This window comes from Pezoporus occidentalis, unplaced genomic scaffold (assembly GCF_034315485.1).
Source record: "Pezoporus occidentalis ecotype Australia unplaced genomic scaffold, CSIRO_AGI_Poc_V1 ctg2, whole genome shotgun sequence".
Taxonomy (NCBI): Eukaryota; Metazoa; Chordata; class Aves; order Psittaciformes; family Psittacidae; genus Pezoporus; species Pezoporus occidentalis.
This window is the reverse complement of record NW_026913855.1, coordinates 13,715,892-13,735,348: the sequence shown is the minus strand read 5'-3', so window position 1 is coordinate 13,735,348 and position 19,457 is coordinate 13,715,892. Positions and strand designations below refer to the sequence as shown.

The following is a 19,457-nucleotide window of genomic DNA, read 5'->3' as shown; positions in this document are numbered from 1 at the left end:
GTAGTAACTAAACACTGTATGGTAATGATGGACATACAGGAGACTGTTTCATAGCTTGGAAATACCATGCCCATCAGTGGAGACACACAGTCATGTTGCAAACAGACAATGGTGGTCTAAAATGCTACCAGTTTATGCTGTTTGCTGTCATCTCTGTACCTGAATATGAATAATACAAGAGACCATGAGTGGAGGATATTTGTATATAAGGTGATTTACAGCTGCAGCTAATTGTCACCATTCTTCAGTGAACCATGTTACTGGACAAACTGGGAGCTCTCAGTTTGCTTCGGTACAAAGTCAGCTATTGCTGCTTGAATCAGATGAGCCCATGAAGCAGAGTGGAAGCATTGGCAGGGTGCATAAATGTGGCACAGCTCCAGGGAAGCAGCAGATGTGAACTGGGGTCTGATACCAAGCAGATGGAAGATTTCCCTAAGCCATCCTGCTAGATCTGAAGCAGCACATCTGGCTGTACCTGATGTGCTCCTTCTTTCTTCCTTCTCTCCACTCCCTGCAAAAAAGTTTTGGGCTGAATTTCTTATTCCATTGAACCTTCAGTAGATGGAGAGACTGTGTAAGATCTGACCTTTCCAGTGTATTCACTCACTGCATCACACTGGCAGTGAAATAAGAAAGACTCCATGAAGTGTGGTGTGTTGGACTTTAGATCCTATCTGGCACTCATCCTTTCTTTGCGATGTTTCTGCATCCAAATTTAATCCCTTTTCTAGGCTGAAGGGTATGTATCTTGCTTCTTGTATATGGGAAAACAAAGCAGATGGTCTCAGTCTGTGGGACAGGTGTCCACATCAGAAAACTGTCACCGTACTTGACACCTTCCCAGCCATACTGGCCAAGATCCTCCAGAAAATTAAAAACATACCTTGCCATTTTGCATACATTTACATTCATTTGCATGCATTTGGGCACCTCCCAAGCAGAAGCACATGCCTTCCCATTTTTAAAGTTGTACTATAGCAAAGCCTCAGAAAACGTGCTGATTGCCTGGTGCCTTTGATATGCAAATCACTAATAAAAAAGGTCCTTCCATGTCATAGTCCTATTCTCTTTCTACCTTAAGTCACAGGGATGAGTCTTGACAAGGAGGAGCAAAGTAAGCAGCTCATGAAAGCACTGCCCCACCACTTCCCCAGAAAACCCTTTTCTTAGGAAAAGCCTGATGACATTGTCAGAATCCAAAAAACTTTTTTTCTGGCAAGGGGTTTTCTCCTCCAACCTCAGCCAACCGCAAAAGGCACAAAAGGATCTACATCTTTATTTTCCCTAAGTGAGGCAGAAATATTTCATTGGGATTGTGGTGCCTGGAATGCCTGGAGAATCTGGATGCGGGTAATGTGAATTAGAGGAGAACTCAATGAAACACAGGAGACTATTGAAGTGCCTTATTGTAAGGGCTGTTTCCCAACATGCATGTACATTGCTGTTTGAGTTCATAGGAAGTCATCCCACATGAAGCCTTATGTCTGGTACCAGGGGGGGAAATAAAATGCAAGAGGAAAACCAAATCAAAACACAGCAGATTGCCCAATGTGGCCTGCAGGCCAGTTAGAAGGACAAAAAACCTGAGATCCCTTAAGGCAGTCTGCTTGTCCAAAGCCTAGCCCTGCCCATGGGGACAGCCTTTGCAGGGGCAAGAAGAGCAGTTCCTCTCCCCATTCTCCATGGGGAAAGTCCAGGCACTGGCTTGGGCATGGTACCTGCTTCCCACTGAGGCCCCTGTGAAACACTCAGAGACCCATTACTGCTGACAGCACTGCAATTACAGACTCCAGCCCAAATAAGGAATGCCATGTGTGTTTTCCAGTGCTAATTAAGGCTACTTGGTGAGGCAGGAGGGTAGGGAAAAATGAGAATTTCCATGGGAACTTTTCTGACTGCTTCATTTTAGTGTCATTGTGTGCATATTGGTTCTTTTCTTTACCCCTGCCCTGATGGTGCAACAATGTCACATCAGGGAAGAGGGGCTGTCAAAGGTGCTTGGCAGCAAGCAAAGAAGCAGATACAGGAGATATTCTGCTCAGTGCTTACGCTTTGTCACCCAAGGCTTTTGTCCTGTGTCTCCATCCCTGCCAGAGCTTTGAAGCAACTCAGGGTTTAGCCAATGTGGCGTGCACAGCTGTGAAGGATCCGAGCTCCATGGAGCAGCATAAAGGCAGCAGAGCCTATGCCATAAAAAAAAAAAAAAAAAAAAATCCAACAGCTGCAGTGATTTTCAATCCAGAGGGCCTTTGCCTACGAATACACTCAACTTCCTAGCCACCTTCGTAGCCTATCAACAAATCAACTTGTTTTTTTCTCTCACAGACTGTTGTTTGCCATTTCTTCCTTTGGCACAAGGGAAAAACAGTCACAGAGGCTTCAGAAGCTGAGCTGGAGACATGGCTGCACCCACAGATACGAGTGGGGAAAATGACACTTTTTCTCACTTGCTACCCAAAGCATGACAGCCTGTTACACAAAACCAGCAGCAAAGCTGGCCATACTTTTGACAAAAAAAAAAACAACCCAAAACTTATGTAACTCTGCAACTAATCTTTGCTAATCTTGAGAAGGCATTTAAATCTGGTGAATAAGCCGCTTCTTCTCCCCCCTGCTCCCCCAGCCTGTCTGTACAGTGAAAAGGGAAACAAACAGAAGCAAAGTTCACAGCCTTGTGATTATTCCTTTCAACGAGAGCAAAGTGGCAACGTGTTCTGAGCCAGCTCTGAAGTAAACCCTCCTGTCCTGCCATTTCCCATGAACAGTGACTGAGGACCTTAAGAGAAAAGCTGCTTTTAGACTGATTATCACTTGCTCTTAGGTAAAGCATGGAAATCTCTACTCTTGCAATGTACCATTGCCTTGCTTTTGTCTGGTATTCTTTCATTGCCTATTCAATCACAAACATAAGAACAGAAGAGCGGCCATCTGAAGTGTTCTTTTATGGTGGGCAGTGGAAATATTTGACAGTCCTCAATCTGGTAAGCAAATTGTGTTGTACAGTGATACCAATATGTCTATTTGTTTGTCTGCCATCTGTGCCTCAAGACATATGCAGCTGGTATATTTGCTGCTGTTAAACTGCTTCCTTTAATGGTTTATACCCCAAATGAAACTACGTAGGGATCCATGCTTGTGCTGTGAAGTGTATTCACAGGTTTTATGCAGAAAGAATCTTGGCTGGTGAGCTTCTTGGCTTTCAGAAAGTACTCTGAAGCTAGCTGCCTCCTTGTGAAAGAGACAAGCTATTAGTGAAGAGAGGTACAGAAAGGCAGGGTATGTCCAGCCAGGAGACGTGCAGGTTTGACGCACGTTATCTAACCCTTAAAACAATACACATTATGATGCTGCTTGGAATTTTACTTCAAATTTTTAATAGCCTTTTATGTCCTTCTAATTACAGAGAAGGTAAAACAAAGCATAGTACAGTGCTGATTTAGCCATTCAGAGTGCATGCATAGTTTGACAACCAGTTGAGAGCACAAGGGAAAGAAATTACAGCCTGTAGAGAGAGGTACTTGTGGCATTACTACGTGTGTTTTGACAGTGCTAGTGTTTTAACTGCTTGCTGCATTTCGAAAAAGTATACAGGAAGACACAGACCATAATGTATTCTGATTCTCCTGATATACTTATGTTTCATAAGACAGAAATCAAAATGAAAGCACGTGAGATACCCTGTGGGAAGCTTGTTCACAGTGCATGTGGTTCATAAGTGATTTGTGGCAATGGTGTCAGTGGGGTGGAAAGATTGGGTGTGTGGAGAGGGCTGCTACAAGGCACAAATTTCAGGGACACTTGCTAATCTGAAGGATGACTAGACTTTTGTCCCTTCCTCATTACTGTCAGAGTTAAATATCAGTGGGAGGTCTGTCCCAGGGTGTGCTTGTCTCAGCTTTTACTCTCCAGAAGAAGATACTCCATGGTAGAGTTCAATGGAAGCCTAAAGGCTCCCCAGCTCCAAGTGGCACCTTTGGAGACCTCCAGGGTGTTATGAAATTTAGGTCCCTTCCAACCTCAACCGTTCTGTGACTCTGAAATACTTGGAACCAAGAGGCAGTGAATGGCACATGAGTTGGCTACAACAGGCTTCAGGGAAGCACAGAGCCCTTCTCAGTGACCAAGCTGGCTGTGGAAGGATGAGGGTACATATGTCACAGCAGTCAGGATGGCATACTTATGGGTTGTTGTTATGTTGTCTTTGTATCAGTAAACCTAGGCTTTTTGCAATGCTTTAAAAATTATTTTTTCTGAAAAGCCAGCAATCAAATAGTCAGGATCCAACAATCTTAAAGATATTCGGTTCATCCTGCTGGGACATATGTCAGTAGCCCAGAACACCACCAGCCAAGGACTTTGTGCCCATTTCCTCTCCTGGCCCCATTAGAATATCATCCATTCTTTCAGGCAAAACAGCATCTCCTGGCAGCATTATAATGAGATCGATCACTCAGTATATGACACAGCTTTAAAGCATGAGATCAGGAGTAGAAAGCAAGTAACCCACCTCCTAGTATTTTGAGAAATTACTATCCATCTTCCCTTAGTGACCATCACTAAGGATGATCAGCGAAAGGCTGCACAAGAACATGTATAAGAGTAAAATGAACCCTCCATGGCTCTGACTTCACACTGGTGTACCAAATTACCCAGCCGAAAATAAATCCAGGCCAAGGCAGCTAATACCCGTTCAAAGCCTTCTTTTCATCTATCTGAAGGAAAAACATACCTGTTTATACTTCTGGTACCTTCCCTGTTCTGAGGCAAGTGTGCCTTGTATGAAAGAGCTGTTCATTTTGTTGGTGTAAACCTGCTTCCTGACAACTGAATTGGATTCCTCTTCACTTCTGTAGTACAATCTAATCATCTGTCCCTCTTCACTTTTTCTTTGCCACTCATTAGAGATCTCTGCCAGATTTTTCCCTCGGTTATTCTCTTCTGCAAGCTGGAAGTCCGAGCCTTTTTCATCCATCTTCACAAAGGGCTGCTTCTTTTATTAAAGCATCCTTGTTGTCTTTTGCAGTAGTTTTTCTAGTTTCAGGAAGGGGTAAGTAGGGCAGGCTGCAGTGGTTGAGCTATGAGAACAGCGTGGATTTATACAGTGGCCCAAAGGTTCTTCCTTATCTGTTTATTTCTTCTTAACAATTCTTAATTCTGTATTTGGGTTTTTTGATGACTGATGAGCAAGGCAATTTGGGAGAGCTATCCACAGTGGGTCAAACAGTTCTTTCCTGGATGGTGATAGCTAATTTAAAATCCACTGTTGACAAAATATAATTCAAGCTGCTTTTTTTGTTGTTGTTTTGTTATGGTTTTTTTTTTTTCCTTCCCCTGAAATACATTACATTGCATTCACCAGCACTGATTTTTACCTGCTATTTGGTCTCTCAGGCACTCGGTATTGTGAAATTCTTTGGCAATTTTGCAGTCAGGCTTTGCTTTGACAGAAGGAAAAAAAAAAAAAAAAGATTTACAAAGCTTTACCCCCTCAGTGTTTGCTCTCTTCCCCAGCTCATTTATGGATCTGCTGAACGGCTCAGGTCTCATTAAAACTCTGTGAGCAGGGGCCCTTGCTCCACTTCTCCAGTTCTTTGTCTCCTATTTTTTAACCACTTACTGATCTGATCCCAACACTTAAACAGAGCTGTCAGGCAAGGGGGAGGGAGATGGTTTAGGCTGAAGATGTTGTATATCTCTCATGCAGAAAATGTAGCAATGGGGCAGGGTGGGCAAAATTACTCTTCCATGGCTGTAGTGCTTCTTCTATAGAGATGTGGGTTTTTTTCAAGAAAGAATTGACAGTAAGGAAAGGGGCCCAGGGAGAGAAATGCCATTATTCCCTCTTCTGCTGCTGATCTGAACAGTGATTGTTGGTATCTCCAGGTGATAAAAGTTTCCTGAGCAGGTGTGTAAAAGAGGAAAAGGAAGAGAAGTGGAGCTCCACAGGACCTAGAAGAATTGTCCTATGGTTTGGTATTAAAACACTTCTTGTTGCTGCTGAGAGACATGAAGGAACCTGGTGGCTGTCAACCACAGATGACCATAAGGTGCACACCTGATGCTTGACATTTCTGCACCTTTGGAAGTGCCTAGTCCCAGGAGGTGCCTTGGGATGATGGGAGATACCGCCCTGGGGAAGAAGAGCAGGCAAAAGCTTCCTGCTGGTCTGTGCTGGTTCAGTTGAGCTGCCACGCTGGGCTTTCCTAGAGCCAGGCATGCAGAGCCGTTGTCCAGTTTCTCTGCCTGTCTCCTGCCAGACTGTGATTGCCTGGCTTCTGGCACTGGCTGGATGAGTTGCTTGGAAATTTCCCCCCCAGAATTCCTCTTAGTTCTTTGGAATTGCATTTAAAAATTTCCTTCTGTGGAAAGCTGCTGTGGTCAGCTCACTCTGATCTAAAATGGAAATACTGGGAAACGTGGCATTTTCCAGTGGTGGAAATTCAGCTTGACTCCTAGCTCTGCTGGAGGGATGCTGAAAGAATTTGATAGACATGACCCTCTTTTAGCACCTCATTCAATTCCTCAGTAGTCATGCGGCTCTCCCAAGAGAGCTACAGCTCTGACGTTCAGATTCATTTATCTAGTTAATGAACACAGCAATCAAGATTTAGAAAGGAAATATTTTTGTAGGGGAAAAAAATAGATAAGTGGGTTTTGTATCAAAGGAGTTCATTGACTGATTATTGAACAAGCAGAAATGACAGATAAAAACAGTTCTGTATTCATTTGTCTGTGACACAAAACAGGACAAGCTGAATCATTCGTTGCCTGAAATATCCAAGTTTATAAAAATCTGCTCAGTGCCATAAATCTATTAGCAAATCATTGTATAATGAGCACACTGCACCTTTAAAAACTATTAATTGCATTCCTGCCCTATTTTATGTCTTACATTTTTGTCTCATAATTGAAATACTTTTCAATTCTCCTAAAAGCAGGGTTTATTTTATTTCAAAATAGACACAGTATTTAGCATGCATATTTTCCAGGTCACTATCATGTGAATGGATGCGTGTCTGTTTATATTCAATGTTAACTGTTATATCTAATAGCCTACTCATACTATTGGATTTATCCCCCCTTACGGGCAGAGCTTCAATTTATTTGTACTAGTTGGAAATTTCAATGTACACATATGACTAGATCTTATATAGGAAAGTAAATCATGTCAGGTCGGTTAAACAGAAACACCCTTTTGATCACTGCAGCAGATAAAAATTGAGTTTGTCTTTGTCACAATGACTCTCAGTTTGGAAAATCGATCTGGCCAAATTAAGTGTTTCTACAGCACCTAGTGCCATGGAGCTCTGCAGGGTCTTGAGGAAAGCAGCATCTCTCCAACAGGGATTAGCATATCCATGTTGTCCTCTTTGGAGTAATCATTAGCTTTCTGAATGCTTCCAGTCTTCCTTCTGTTCGTGTGGGAATACTTTGTGGGATGCTCTTTATTTACAGCCAGTGGATTTATATTCCACAAGCGGCTGCAATAGATTTATGAGCGCCAGCACTGCTGTTTGGGAAATTCACAGGACATCTGGAATAATTTGATGTTTTCATGTCTTTTTTTTTAAAAAAAAGTCAACATTTTCTCACTAATGAAGGGCTGTGAGATTTGGATGCACCTTTCTTACAGGAATAAGCCTGGAAAAGCACAGGTTTGGACCTCTGATTCTAGTCTACGAGCAATGTACCCTGCCAGACTGAGCGTTACTAGGGATGGTTCTAACTAGGTTCAGGTTTTCTGGCTTGAAAATTACTTGTATACACTTCCATTGCTCCTGGAAGTACAGGGTGACCACAAACTGACCGAACCCCCTACGGACTCACAGAAATGGACAAGGGTAGAACTGTGAGCAGCGCCAAAACAAGCTCCTGAGACTGAGTTCAAACTTCTTCAGGAGCTGTTCTCCATGTCCTGTCAGAGAAATGGGTCAGGTTACACATTCTGATAAGCGGTTTCCATATGGACGATAAAATTATCTTTCCCTGCATATGACAGAATATTTACCAGACTGAGAATGTGGCTATTTTGGGACTGTTTCTTTTCAGCAATGTTTGTTTTAGTCAGTTTTGAAGGAGGGGGAAGAAGCAGCCTATCCCTGTCCCATGATTAATGTAAGGCTGACCATGAACAAGATAATAATAGCCCCATCCTCTGGGAACCAGGCCTCCCCCTAATTGCTTTATTGGCAATTAGTCACCCTGTGTCACCAGTCTGTCACTACCCTCATGTTCATTTTTCATGCTTTCACAGAAAGTTACTGCTGACTCTACAGGGTGTAATAAGAGTGTCTGCTTGTTACCAGGCTTTTCTTAGCTCTTCAGGAGCTTGGTTCTGGTGTCTTGGTGAGGCTAAGGACTGGGACAGATGTTTGGGTTGGACATGTGTTTGGGTCTAAGTACACTGTGCCTCAGTATGGACTTTCTGAACTAGATTCGTGACTTGGAGGGCTGAATCTCTGTGGGCTGAAATTGTGTCTGCAGCTACAGAGGCTAATTGTGATAATGGGGAGAGAGAAAACCACATTTAAAAGAGCTGGTTTGGGTGCCTCAGAATTGAACTAAACCATATGTGGGTTCTGATGAAACTGCTTGGTTTTTTTTTTTTAATGCAAAAATGTGGCTGTTCACCCCATGCTCTTGAGAGGAAACACAAGGCTTTGCAGCTGAACTGAGTGGTGCATGATCTCCAATACCTTATCCTGGGTGACCCTGGGCCAGTCACCCAGCCTGCGTCAGCACCTCCACCTCTGTGGGTCTGTGCAGAGATGGGGGACATGCTGCAGTCTACTGTGGGCACCGTCAGAACTGTGTAAGGGATGGATAAAGAAGGATGTATCTTTTCCTTTTGCTGGGAAGCAACAAAATGGATGGGGATGGTTACAGATAGCTGCAAGGATACTTTGGTTATGCAAACTACGGTCACTTTGCTCTGCAGGAAGACCTAGTCTCTGTAAACTAAAGCTTACAGAAACCCTTGTTTGACAATGGGAATGGTGAAATCACAGTCCCCTCCTTCCCCGAGATAGTTTGATAATAAAGTAATTTCTGATGGAAAATCATTGCATTAATTCTGTCCCCTCTCAAGCACCACCCTTCTTGCCTCCTTCAGGAACTGCTGAAGTAACCAGCCACATCTTCAGTCACTGCTCTAAATAAATATCTGATTCAGAGTAAGATCATGGCAAAAGAGATCTCATCCTGAAAGCTGTGACACAGCCTCTTTCCATTTAAGCATTGCTAGCTGGTCCAGCGTTTGCAGTAAGCTGCATTTCCCATATTGCATCACTCTGGGAGAACATAGACTGAAAGAGTCCATCCTGTAAGTTAACAGAACTGAACTAGATTCAGTGCTGAATGCAAGGTTGTGGAAGAAGTAGTTTTCTGCAAGGCTTTGCCTGTGTGTGTCTGAACCGTGGTTCAGCTTGATCTCCTGTGTAGCATTAGGACAGAAAACAAAGTAATTGGTAAAGCAATATTGGCTTAAACCACAATACTGTGACAATTTCACACACAATTTGTGGAATTCTATTTTGTCACTGTGCACTTACCTAATTCTTAACCAAATCCTCCCAGCACCCTCCCAAACAAGCCTACCTCATTACTTGTAAATGATTTAAAGAAAGAAAGAACCAAAACCAAAAGACAACTCCCCCCCAACCCCCCATCTCCAAATTCATTATTTATAAATACTTTAACCTACTCAGTATTAGTTAGTGAAGTCCAGATCTCTGCTTCTAAGAGCTTGAAATCCTTCCCTGAAAGGCCTCTGAGTTCAGCAAAAGAAGTTCTGGTTTTGATAACTTTTGCACCTAATTCTCATGTTAGAGCATTTTTAGCTACTTCACACTGAGATCAATTGCACCATGAGTCCCTGGAAAGAAAGCCCTGTGTTGGCAAAATGGTGGGAGAAACGATCTAGCAATTGCTTTACAGAATTATGCTTTCCTGGCATATTTTGTTCTTTCCTGCTCTTGCCCACACACATTGAATGTAACAATTACTAGAAAGTGTGAAGGAGCTGGCTTTCAACATGTCCTTCCACCTCTGCTATCTGAATCAAATCACACATCTCTGTTTACTCTATTAAGTGAGATAGTGTTAAAGTTATCTCCCCAACAACTTTATTTAATCAGTTTCAGTTAGTAAAAAAGATTTAGCCAACAGCTATTTCGCTCACGTGGGCTTGCAGCTCACGAACAAAACAACTCCCTGAAGAGCAAGAACAGAGTTCATTGAGGAACATGCTAATGAAAGCTGGATGAGTTTCCCTCATTAAGTGTAATTACTTTAGGTTTTGCAGGCTGTCTTCTATGGGGTGTCCTTGCTGGCTGATATGTTGAGACTAATTAAGAAACTGCGATGTGCTAAGTGTGTAATTTCCAGCAGAGACCTTCTTTTCAGTGTCCTGGCTTTCCCACTGTCCACAGTAAGTAACTTCTGTAAGTAAAAAATAACGTCTGCACAAATGATTCGGTGTACAAGCATAACACACACATGTATACAATAGATAAGAACAGTAGGGTTTTTTTTACGATTTGAAAATGGTTTTGGACCTTTTAGAAGAAGAAACCGTGCTGAGCCTGTCAGAGTTGAATGCAAAGCTTCTTGCGCAAACTTTAGGGTTGCTGCCCCCAAGCTAACATAGATTGACCCCAAAGGGTGAATGAGGTGCAACTCCTCCGTTAATCTCACAGTCCAAATAGCTGTGGATTTATCAGCTTAGGGCATTTCTCTAAAGGGCAGCGTGGGCCAGGCAGACATGGAAAGGTACCTAAGAGGCAGCAAAATCTCACATCTCCTTCTCTGACTCCACTGTGGCTTTAAATAAGCACTGGAGAGAAACAAATTCAAAGTATAATAATTACAGTCACAGCTTACCTCGCATTCCCCATGGATCACCCACTCCCTCACAGACAATGATGTTTATCGAAATGCTGTTTATCTGGCACTGTGTGTTGGACAGGAACTGATGGGTTACTTATACGCATAGGTATGCTCTGTGTGAGTAAAGCCTGCAGCTACCTCTGAATCTCAAAGGGCTGAGAAGTACTGCTTAAATCTGGTCTACAGGCAGCTCAGCCAGCTGGCTCACTAAAATGTCCTGCCAGGGACTACAGAGCTACTGGCTAATTTATCTTCCCTGCATAGCAGTATTTGTGCTGCTGCTGCTGTATCACCACTAGCCATCCTCACTGTGCCCTCAGGACAAGCACAGGCTAGTCCCCTTCTTCTAGCATCTCACATCCCTGATTTCCAACCCCAAACACAAAGTGTGCTCAAATACAAAGCAAGGCCAAAAAAGTACAAATCTGCTTCCAGGTATCAGTAACTGATACCAGGGTTCATTTCCTGTAGTTAAATTCTCCCACTGTTAATCCTCCTCTGTTGGGAAAGAAGTAGGTACCCACAGTGCAGCTTACACCTGCAGTTTAGGAATTAGGCATGTGAACTGTGAAGATAAGGGTAAGTTTTATTTGAACTGTTTTACCAAGATCTGGTTTACTTTGTTACTGAGCAGAAAAAGTGCTCTGGCTTGACAGCCAATCCCTTGAGGAGAACTTCTGGACCATCAAAAGATCCCATCTGCAAAGGAAAAAAAAAAAAAGAAAAAAAGTTTAAAGCTAATCCAGTATTCCACAGAAAATATCAGTTTTGGCTGTTTATAAAGGAGGTTTTTCTTGCTGTATCATCACAGAACATTGCACCTCAGAGTAAATTCCTTTCTTTATGTTGTAACATGTGAGATACATGAGTTTATCTGGCAATATCACCATTTCACATATAGGTGGTGTTTTGCCTCCTCAGAAATGAAAGCATTAGCCAAAACCTATCAGTTACGTTTGGCTTTCCTTTTGAAATTTCTTTCATTTTGTGTTTTGGTTCCAGTTTGTGTCTATATCCTTTTGGACACTGTATAGCTACAATCGAGAGCTGGTTTACCCCAAAAGCCTTGATGGAGTCATCCCACTCTGGTTAAATCACGCTATGGTGAGTAAGAAACACCCCTGCCTCTAGCAGGGAAGAGAGACTCTGCAACGTGCTTCCCACCGTTGCATTGTGTTGCTTCCCAGAAGAGTTTCACAGCTTCTTCTTTCTCACCTCCTCCTTCCTACTGATCTGAATCTGATGTTGAGCTGTATACAGCAGGCATGTGCTTGAAGTCACCTCAACAAGCCTTTTAGCATGCAAGAAAAGTCAATGAAATGTGTAGTAATAAGGAAAAAAGAATCTAAAAATATCTTCTCAATTATTGTAGCTCAAAAAATAAATTGTTTCTTCAAAGAGAAGTCTATGAGATATGAAATAGCTGGGAGTATAACAGAGCAGTTCTTAATTGTTAAAAAAGGTGAAAGAACATCTGACAGTTCTACAGCTAATAAGCTAATGTGTGCACAGCTTTGAATAGATGAATCGCAATGATTGTTTACAGATTTGCTATAAATACTTTCCAGATTTCTCCTTCATTTGCTCTGGCCGTTTTTATGATGTGTTGAATAATCACATATTTCTCATCAGTCAAGTGTAAAGAGTCTGACAGTAACATGGAAACCGTGGGTGGATTGTAAGGTCAGGGAGGCCTCATGGGGCTAGCGGGAAGGGGGAGAGAAGGGAGAGGTTCACCGCTAGACTGAATCAGAGGAGCCAAGAAGTATGAAATAATCACATAGAAGACTCATTTCTCCCCAGACTTCATTTCTTAAGTACAACACTTTGCAACCCACTGCAGCAGCTCTCAATGCCTGTTGAGGATAAATGCGGGAGGCTTCAGGGTTTCTGGCCAAGGACACTTGATAAAGGTTTTGAGCAGCCACTTGATTTAGACAGGCATATTCAGACACGTGTGCCTGGAATCTAAACACACATAGGCATGTCCGCATTACTGATATCTGAGTGATAAACTGCAGCCATCATGCACTTTTAACCTCATCACCTGCTCTCTGCCCACCAGTTCATCTCCACCAGGGTCTTTGCATGGCTGTCCAAACTTCCGCATGGACACAAACAGGCACCACTCCCTCAACACCATCACCCACCGAAAGGAAAGATTCCTTGAGCCCTCAGCATCATGCTGGTTTCAGGTCCGGCATTTGGTATGGGAGACTGGTTGAATCTTAAAATCTTTACAGTCATGGAGGTGCTGGGGAAGGGGAGGGCACAGGGTGGAGCCAAGAGGAGATGGGCTTTGCTGCTTGTTTTAATCCCAGCACACAGCTGAGAATTTGCCCTTTCCATTTCCACATTTGTTTATGACATGGAAAGGTTGAGAGGTACTAAGATGTACATTTTTATTTCATGTGCAAGAGCTCTTTGCAGGAATCGCTCAAATGTATTCGTTATAACTTTTTTCCTTCCCTGCCTACATCTAAATTTCATAGTAAAGTCATTATGACAACAACAAAAAGCTTTTCCATTTCAGAAATGTCAAAAACAGGTGTTAAAAAAGGAAAACAGTTCTTCCTCAAAATTATTTTGATGAGAAACTGCACATAAAGCAAGCTTCAATCACAACCTAGTATTTTATTTCTAAAGCTCTTAATACATTGCAGACATCTTGTGCTTGACAGTTCCTGGGTTGGAAATTTTCCTTCCAGTCACTACCAAGCGTAAAACATCCGCCACCAGCATAGACTAATCTCCACTATTGACAGTCCCACATTTAGGGCCACCTTCCAACAGGTGCCTTCAGGCTTATCTGAGGCATTTATTTCTTCCAACACAAAATATCCGCTGGGAATACTAGGAAAATCCAGAGAGCTACTGACACTTTAAGGGACAATCTCCAAGTTCTGATTGCCAAACAGACACTTCTTTGGGTTCATTTCCTTGCACAATGCTATACTTTATAGATCCAAGATTACAGACATTTTATGGCAGATTGAGGCAGCATCTAGCTGGCTTTGGTGGTAAAGACATCAGTGCATCAGTAGTAGACGTCAGTGCCGCACCATTTGCAGTGGGAGTATTTTTTTTTATCTCAGCCTATTTTAAAGTTGTAAATAGGAAAACATATGTTTTTATGTAACTGAAGAGGGAACCTAAAAAATAATCGTGCAGAAACACTTCAGGAATACCAACCTCCTTGAGTTCTCAGTGGTGCTGCAGCACCTTCCTTGCAAAGATGAACTAGCCATTTATTTTTCTCACATTTACTGCTCTTACAGTGGGAAAGTGTTGGTGCTCACCTGGTAGCCCAGAGTCATATAGATAGGTTTACATTTTAGGCATGTTTTTGCACTCTGAGCAGAAACCTCTGGTTTTTGCAGAAAGGATGGCTAATGCAGAAAGGAATCTTGCTGATATTTGAAGGAGGCCAAATACTCCAGACTACCTGAGTTTCTCTCTGCCTTTTTACTGAGTTTAAGTCAAAGGCTTTTTTCCACTTCTGTTTGCCTGGAATAATTATGTTTTACCAACTTTACACAAAGCTTTGAGTTTTATGGATGGAAAAAAAAAAACAAACCTACTTAAGTCTCAAGCACAATTATTGCATTTGAAAAAGATCTTCGAAGTGGAAGACGGCTGAGGCAAAAGATATGCCTGCAAATTCATCAAGTGAAATTGTTTATTTCTTTCCCAGTCATCTCTTTTCAAGCAACATCTGGATACTCTCCAGAAAGCAACTAGCTGCTGGAGACAACTTGGGTTAAACAATATGCATGTATTATTCAACTGAATGGCAGTACAGGGGAGCACTACATTTTGAAGGGGCTGACAGAACTGAATGGTAAACAAAGAGGGGCAATGGTGGGTCAGAAGAGATCACTCAAAAATATTTTAATCTATAACAAAAGAAAAGATACACATCAACATTGACCAGATGTGTTCACAAAAATGGTAATGGCATATATATTATATAAAGGAGGTTTATATTTTCAGCCTGTAAGGCACAGTTCTCGTAAAAGGCAAATTTTCTTGTGAAAAGCACAATTGTCTTTATTGTCAGGCTGCAGCTTAGTTTAGCCGTCTCCTTTCCTGATATATTCTGAAGCTGGGTTACCCTCTCAGCTTTACAAAAATCGTCATTTTAGTGTCCCAGGCACTTTACTGACACATGGTTATGAACTGTGTGTGTTCTGAAGACCTTGTAAGCTAAATAACTGAGGATTAAAAAGGAGGGATGGTAAATGGAGGCACAGGAAAAAAATTACTTATCTGTCAGATAGACAGCAACAGACCCCCCCATAGAATCATAGAATCATAGAATAATTAGGGCTGGAAAGGACCTTAAGATCATCTAGTTCCAACCCCCCTGCCACGGGCAGGGACACCTCACACTAAACCATGTCACCCAAGGCCTCGTCCAGCCTGGTCTTGAACACTGCCAGGGATGGAGCACTCACAACCTCCCTGGGCAACCTATTCCAGTGCCTCACCACCCTAACAGGAAAGAATTTCCTCCTTAAATCCAATCTAAACTTCTCCTGTTTAAGTTTTAACCCATTACCTACTGTCCTATCACTACAGTCCCTAATGAAGAGTCCCTCCCCAGCATCCCTATATATACTGGAAGGCTGCTATGAGGTCTCCATGCAGCCTTCTCTTCTCCAGGCTGAACAGTCCCAATTTCCTCAGCCTGTCTTCATACGGGAGGTGCTCCAGTCCCTTGATCATCCTCGTGGCCCTCTTCTGGACTTGTTCCAACAGTTCCATGTCCTTTTTATGTTGAGGACACCAGAACTGCACACAATACTCCAGGTGAGGTCTCACAAGAGCAGAGTAGAGGGGCAGGATCACCTCCTTTGACCTGCTGGTCACGTTCTTTTTGATGCAGCCCAGGATACGGTTGGCTTTCTGGGCTGCAAGTGCACACTGCTGGCTCATGTTCATTTTCTCATCAACCAACACCCCCAAGTCCTTCTCCGCTGGGCTGCTCTGAATCTCTTCTCTGCCCAACCTGTAGCTGTGCCTGGGATTGCTCTGACCCAGGTGTAGGACCTTGCACTTGGCATGGTTAAACTTCATGAGGTTGGCATCAGCCCACCTCACAAGCATGTCAAGGTCCCTCTGGATGGCATTCCTTCCCTCCAGGGTATCAACTGAACCACACAGCTTGGTGTCATCGGCAAACTTGCTGAAGGCACACTCAATCCCACTGTCCATCTTGCTGGCAAAGATGTTGAACAAGACCGGTCCCAACACCGATACCTGAGGGACACCACTCATTACTGATCTCCAGCTGGACATTGAGCCATTGACCACAACCTTTTGTGTGCGGCCATCCAGCCAGTTCTTTATCCACCGAGTGGTCCATCCATCAAATTGATGTCTCTCCAATTTAGAGACAAGGATGTTGTGTGGGACAGTGTCGAATGCTTTACACAAGTCCAGGTAGATGACATCAACTGCTTACCCCTGTCCATCAGTTCTGTAGCCCCATCATAGAAGGCCACCCAATTGGTCAGGCAGGATTTCCCCTTAGTGAAGCCATGCTGGCTGTCACCAAGCACCTTGTTGATTTTCATGTGCCTTAGCATGTCTTCCAGGAGAATCTGCTCCAAGATTTTGCCAGGCACAGAGGTGAGACGGACTGGTCTGTAATTCCCCAGGTCATCCATTTTCCCCTTCTTGAAAATGGGGGTTATATTTCCCTTTTTCCAGTCGTCGGGAACTTCACCTGACTGCCATGATTTCTCAAATATGATGACCAGCGGCTTCGCAACTTCATTCGCCAGCTCCTTCAGGACCCATGGATGGATTTCATCAGGTCCCGTGGACTTGTGTACGTTCAGGTTCTTAAGATGGTCTTGAACCAGATCTTCTCCTACAGTGGGCCCAAGGTCTTCATTCTCACAGTCCCTGCATCTGCCTTCCAAGACTCGGGCGGTTTGGTCAGAGCCTTTGCCAGTGAAGACCGAGGCAAAGAAGTCATTCAGAACCTCAGCCTTCTCCAAATCCTGTGTAGCCAGTTCTCCCGAGAGCTTCCTGAGGGGGCCTACATTCTCCCCTGTCTGTGTTTTATTTGCTATGTACTTGTAGAATCCCTTCCTGTTATCTTTAATACCTCTAGCTAAGTTTAATTCTAACTGGGTCTTAGCTTTCCTAACCTGGTCCCTAGCTTCCCGGACAACATCCCTGTACTCTTCCCATGCCACCTGTCCTTGCTTCCACTTTTTATAAGCCTCTTTTTTCATCTTGGAGCTTTTTGGTATCTACAAGCTGCTTGTGTTTGTCTCACCTAGCTAAAGCATTACTTACCTTCCTTAGTGTGGACACAACTACATCAACAGAAATGTTCTTTCGAATCAGTATGATTTATTTCCATCTGAAAAAGAAAATAAGTTATATGAATACAAATTACTCTATGTGAGGGCATCTGTGTGAAGGATTATATTTTCCTGCAACTACTTTAGGAAGCTGCTGCACCATTAACCAACCAAAAGGGTGGCAAAATCAGCGTGTGGAGCAGAACCCCATTGTCCTGGCTACTCTATCTGGATTCCTACTCCAGGAGTGTACACAAGAACCACCTCAGGCTCATCCTTGACCATCTTAAAAGATTCTCCTTGCAACTGGTATTCAAAGCTTAATAATTCTTGCCTGTTTACACAAGAAAGAAACATTTCCATTTGTTTGTATTTCACAGTATCTCAATTTTAAGCTGTCTGGCAACTATGGACATTCATAGGCTTCCAATTAAACTCACTTTTTGGCAAAGAAGAAGAATGTGTATGTGAGGGGTATGGCACATGAAATTAATCACCCCACACATTTAAGAGCAAAGACACTTCTCTTTTCCCAGTGCTACAGATATATATTTTTGAAGTTTCCATTTTTGCTGACATAAGCCCATTTCCCCAGGGAGAAACCATGTGTTTCACAGACACATGTTATGGCAGGGACTCCTCCCAGGCTGCTGCTACCTCGGCGTGCACAGGTGCAGTCTCTGCAACCCACCCCATGAAGGAACAGCTGGAGACGAATATTCCACAGAAGAGGATGTGTCACTTCAGTCTTATGTCAGCTCCCAGCTGCAGTGCAACATCAGTTTCTTAGACTACGTATCAAATGTCAGGGAGAAATGCAATTGAAATTCTGGCATGGACACAGAGATAAACCATTTGCTAGTAAGCAATAGGATATTCAGCCAGGGCCTTGTTTCCAAAAATCCATGTGTGTATGCAGGAAATGTTATCTCTGAAGCTTTTTTACCCCTTTGATCATACAATTGGTCTGATGTTTGTCACAATAGTGCTCCCAAACTAACTACATGTCTCGGGAAAAGCAGAGAAAAAAAATAAATGTTGCTTTTCCAATCAGCATGATCTGGATCTGGAAAGGGTAGAAACAGTAGTGGAAATGGAAACAGAGACAGGCTCATTCAGAGAGGAGTGCTGCTGGAGTTAAACTGAGCAATAGCTTCCTGACTAATTTGTCACACCTGCTCAGTAACAGGACTCCTCGTACCTCCCGCTCTACCCAGAAAATAAATCCTTGAAAATGCACCAATGGTGAGAATATAAAGGACAGGTAGTGACTCTAAGAGAGAATTATTTCTTTAGCTAAATATGGCAGTGTACTAGTTAAAGAAATGAACTTACAGACCTCCCACCCTGAAAAATAAAGAGGTGAAGTGAGGAAGAAAATGTCTAAGAACAGATTACAAAAGAAAATTTTAAAAGAGGCATTTGAATGAAGACAGCGTCATAGCAAAATAAATCAAAAGAGGGAGCTTGCTCCAAAATGAAGCCAAGAAAGGAGAGAGCATACAGAGATTCAGAAAATTATGAGGAGTATAAAACTAAATAGAGGTTATGGTGACAGGAAGCCATTTAGTTTTATTATGCTCAGATAACACAGGCTGTAATTGTTTATGAAAGCATCCAACCCAAGGAAATTTCCATAGACAAGAGGACATTTCCCAACAAAGAGTTGAATAACTGAGTAAATACCTCAAGGGTCAACTAACGAACACTGTCTTCATGAGCCTCTTCAGACAGCGCTGAAGTGGGTTTTTACTTTTTCTTTGCAGTAACATAGCGATGGAGAAGATACAAGCATGACTATTGGCCACGAGTGGTTGTCAGCACACCAGCTCTGTGGGGAATTTGTCTGAAAGGAGAAACATGGGCAGTTTTTCAAAAGCACTTGATGGCGTCGAACTGTGCCCAGTGGAGTTTAGTTTGGCCAGTGGTAGCTGTTTGTGAAAAATCCCCTGCTAAAGTCCCACATGTTAATGGAAAGCAGACACAGAGGGTATGTAAATGCAGACAAATTAGAAATAAACAGCTATGGTCAACCGAGGCATCATTTCCTTCACTCTGGAGTCAAACGGGGTCAAACCAAGTCAAACTGAGACACACTCATTAAGAGTACAAGTGATCTCAGCAGCTCTGGGGAGATTATTCATAGGCTTAAAACTCAGCCTAAACTGAAGCCTGCAGCTGAACACAACCTCTACTCAACCCTGTCTTCTAAGCCCCAGGAAACTTGTTTTTACTTATATTCTCAAC

At 42.9% G+C, this 19,457-nt stretch overlaps 1 protein-coding gene across 4 annotated transcripts in view; it reads left to right on the top strand.

Moving 5' to 3' along the window:
- The first annotated feature begins 2,565 nt into the window (after positions 1-2,565).
- The window catches only part of ADTRP (androgen dependent TFPI regulating protein), a 35,359-nt gene continuing 18,467 nt past the window's right edge, over positions 2,566-19,457 (top strand). Inside the window, exons 1-3 of one of the 4 annotated variants that reach the window (XM_062617903.1) lie at positions 2,566-2,984; positions 10,298-10,432; positions 11,893-11,994. In XM_062617903.1, the coding sequence (XP_062473887.1) occupies positions 2,832-2,984; positions 10,298-10,432; positions 11,893-11,994 (390 nt within the window). In that variant the 5' untranslated portion in view covers positions 2,566-2,831. The remainder of the gene's footprint in view (positions 2,985-10,297; positions 10,433-11,892; positions 11,995-19,457) is intronic. The other 3 variants (XM_062617901.1, XM_062617900.1, XM_062617902.1) reach the window with 3 other exon arrangements.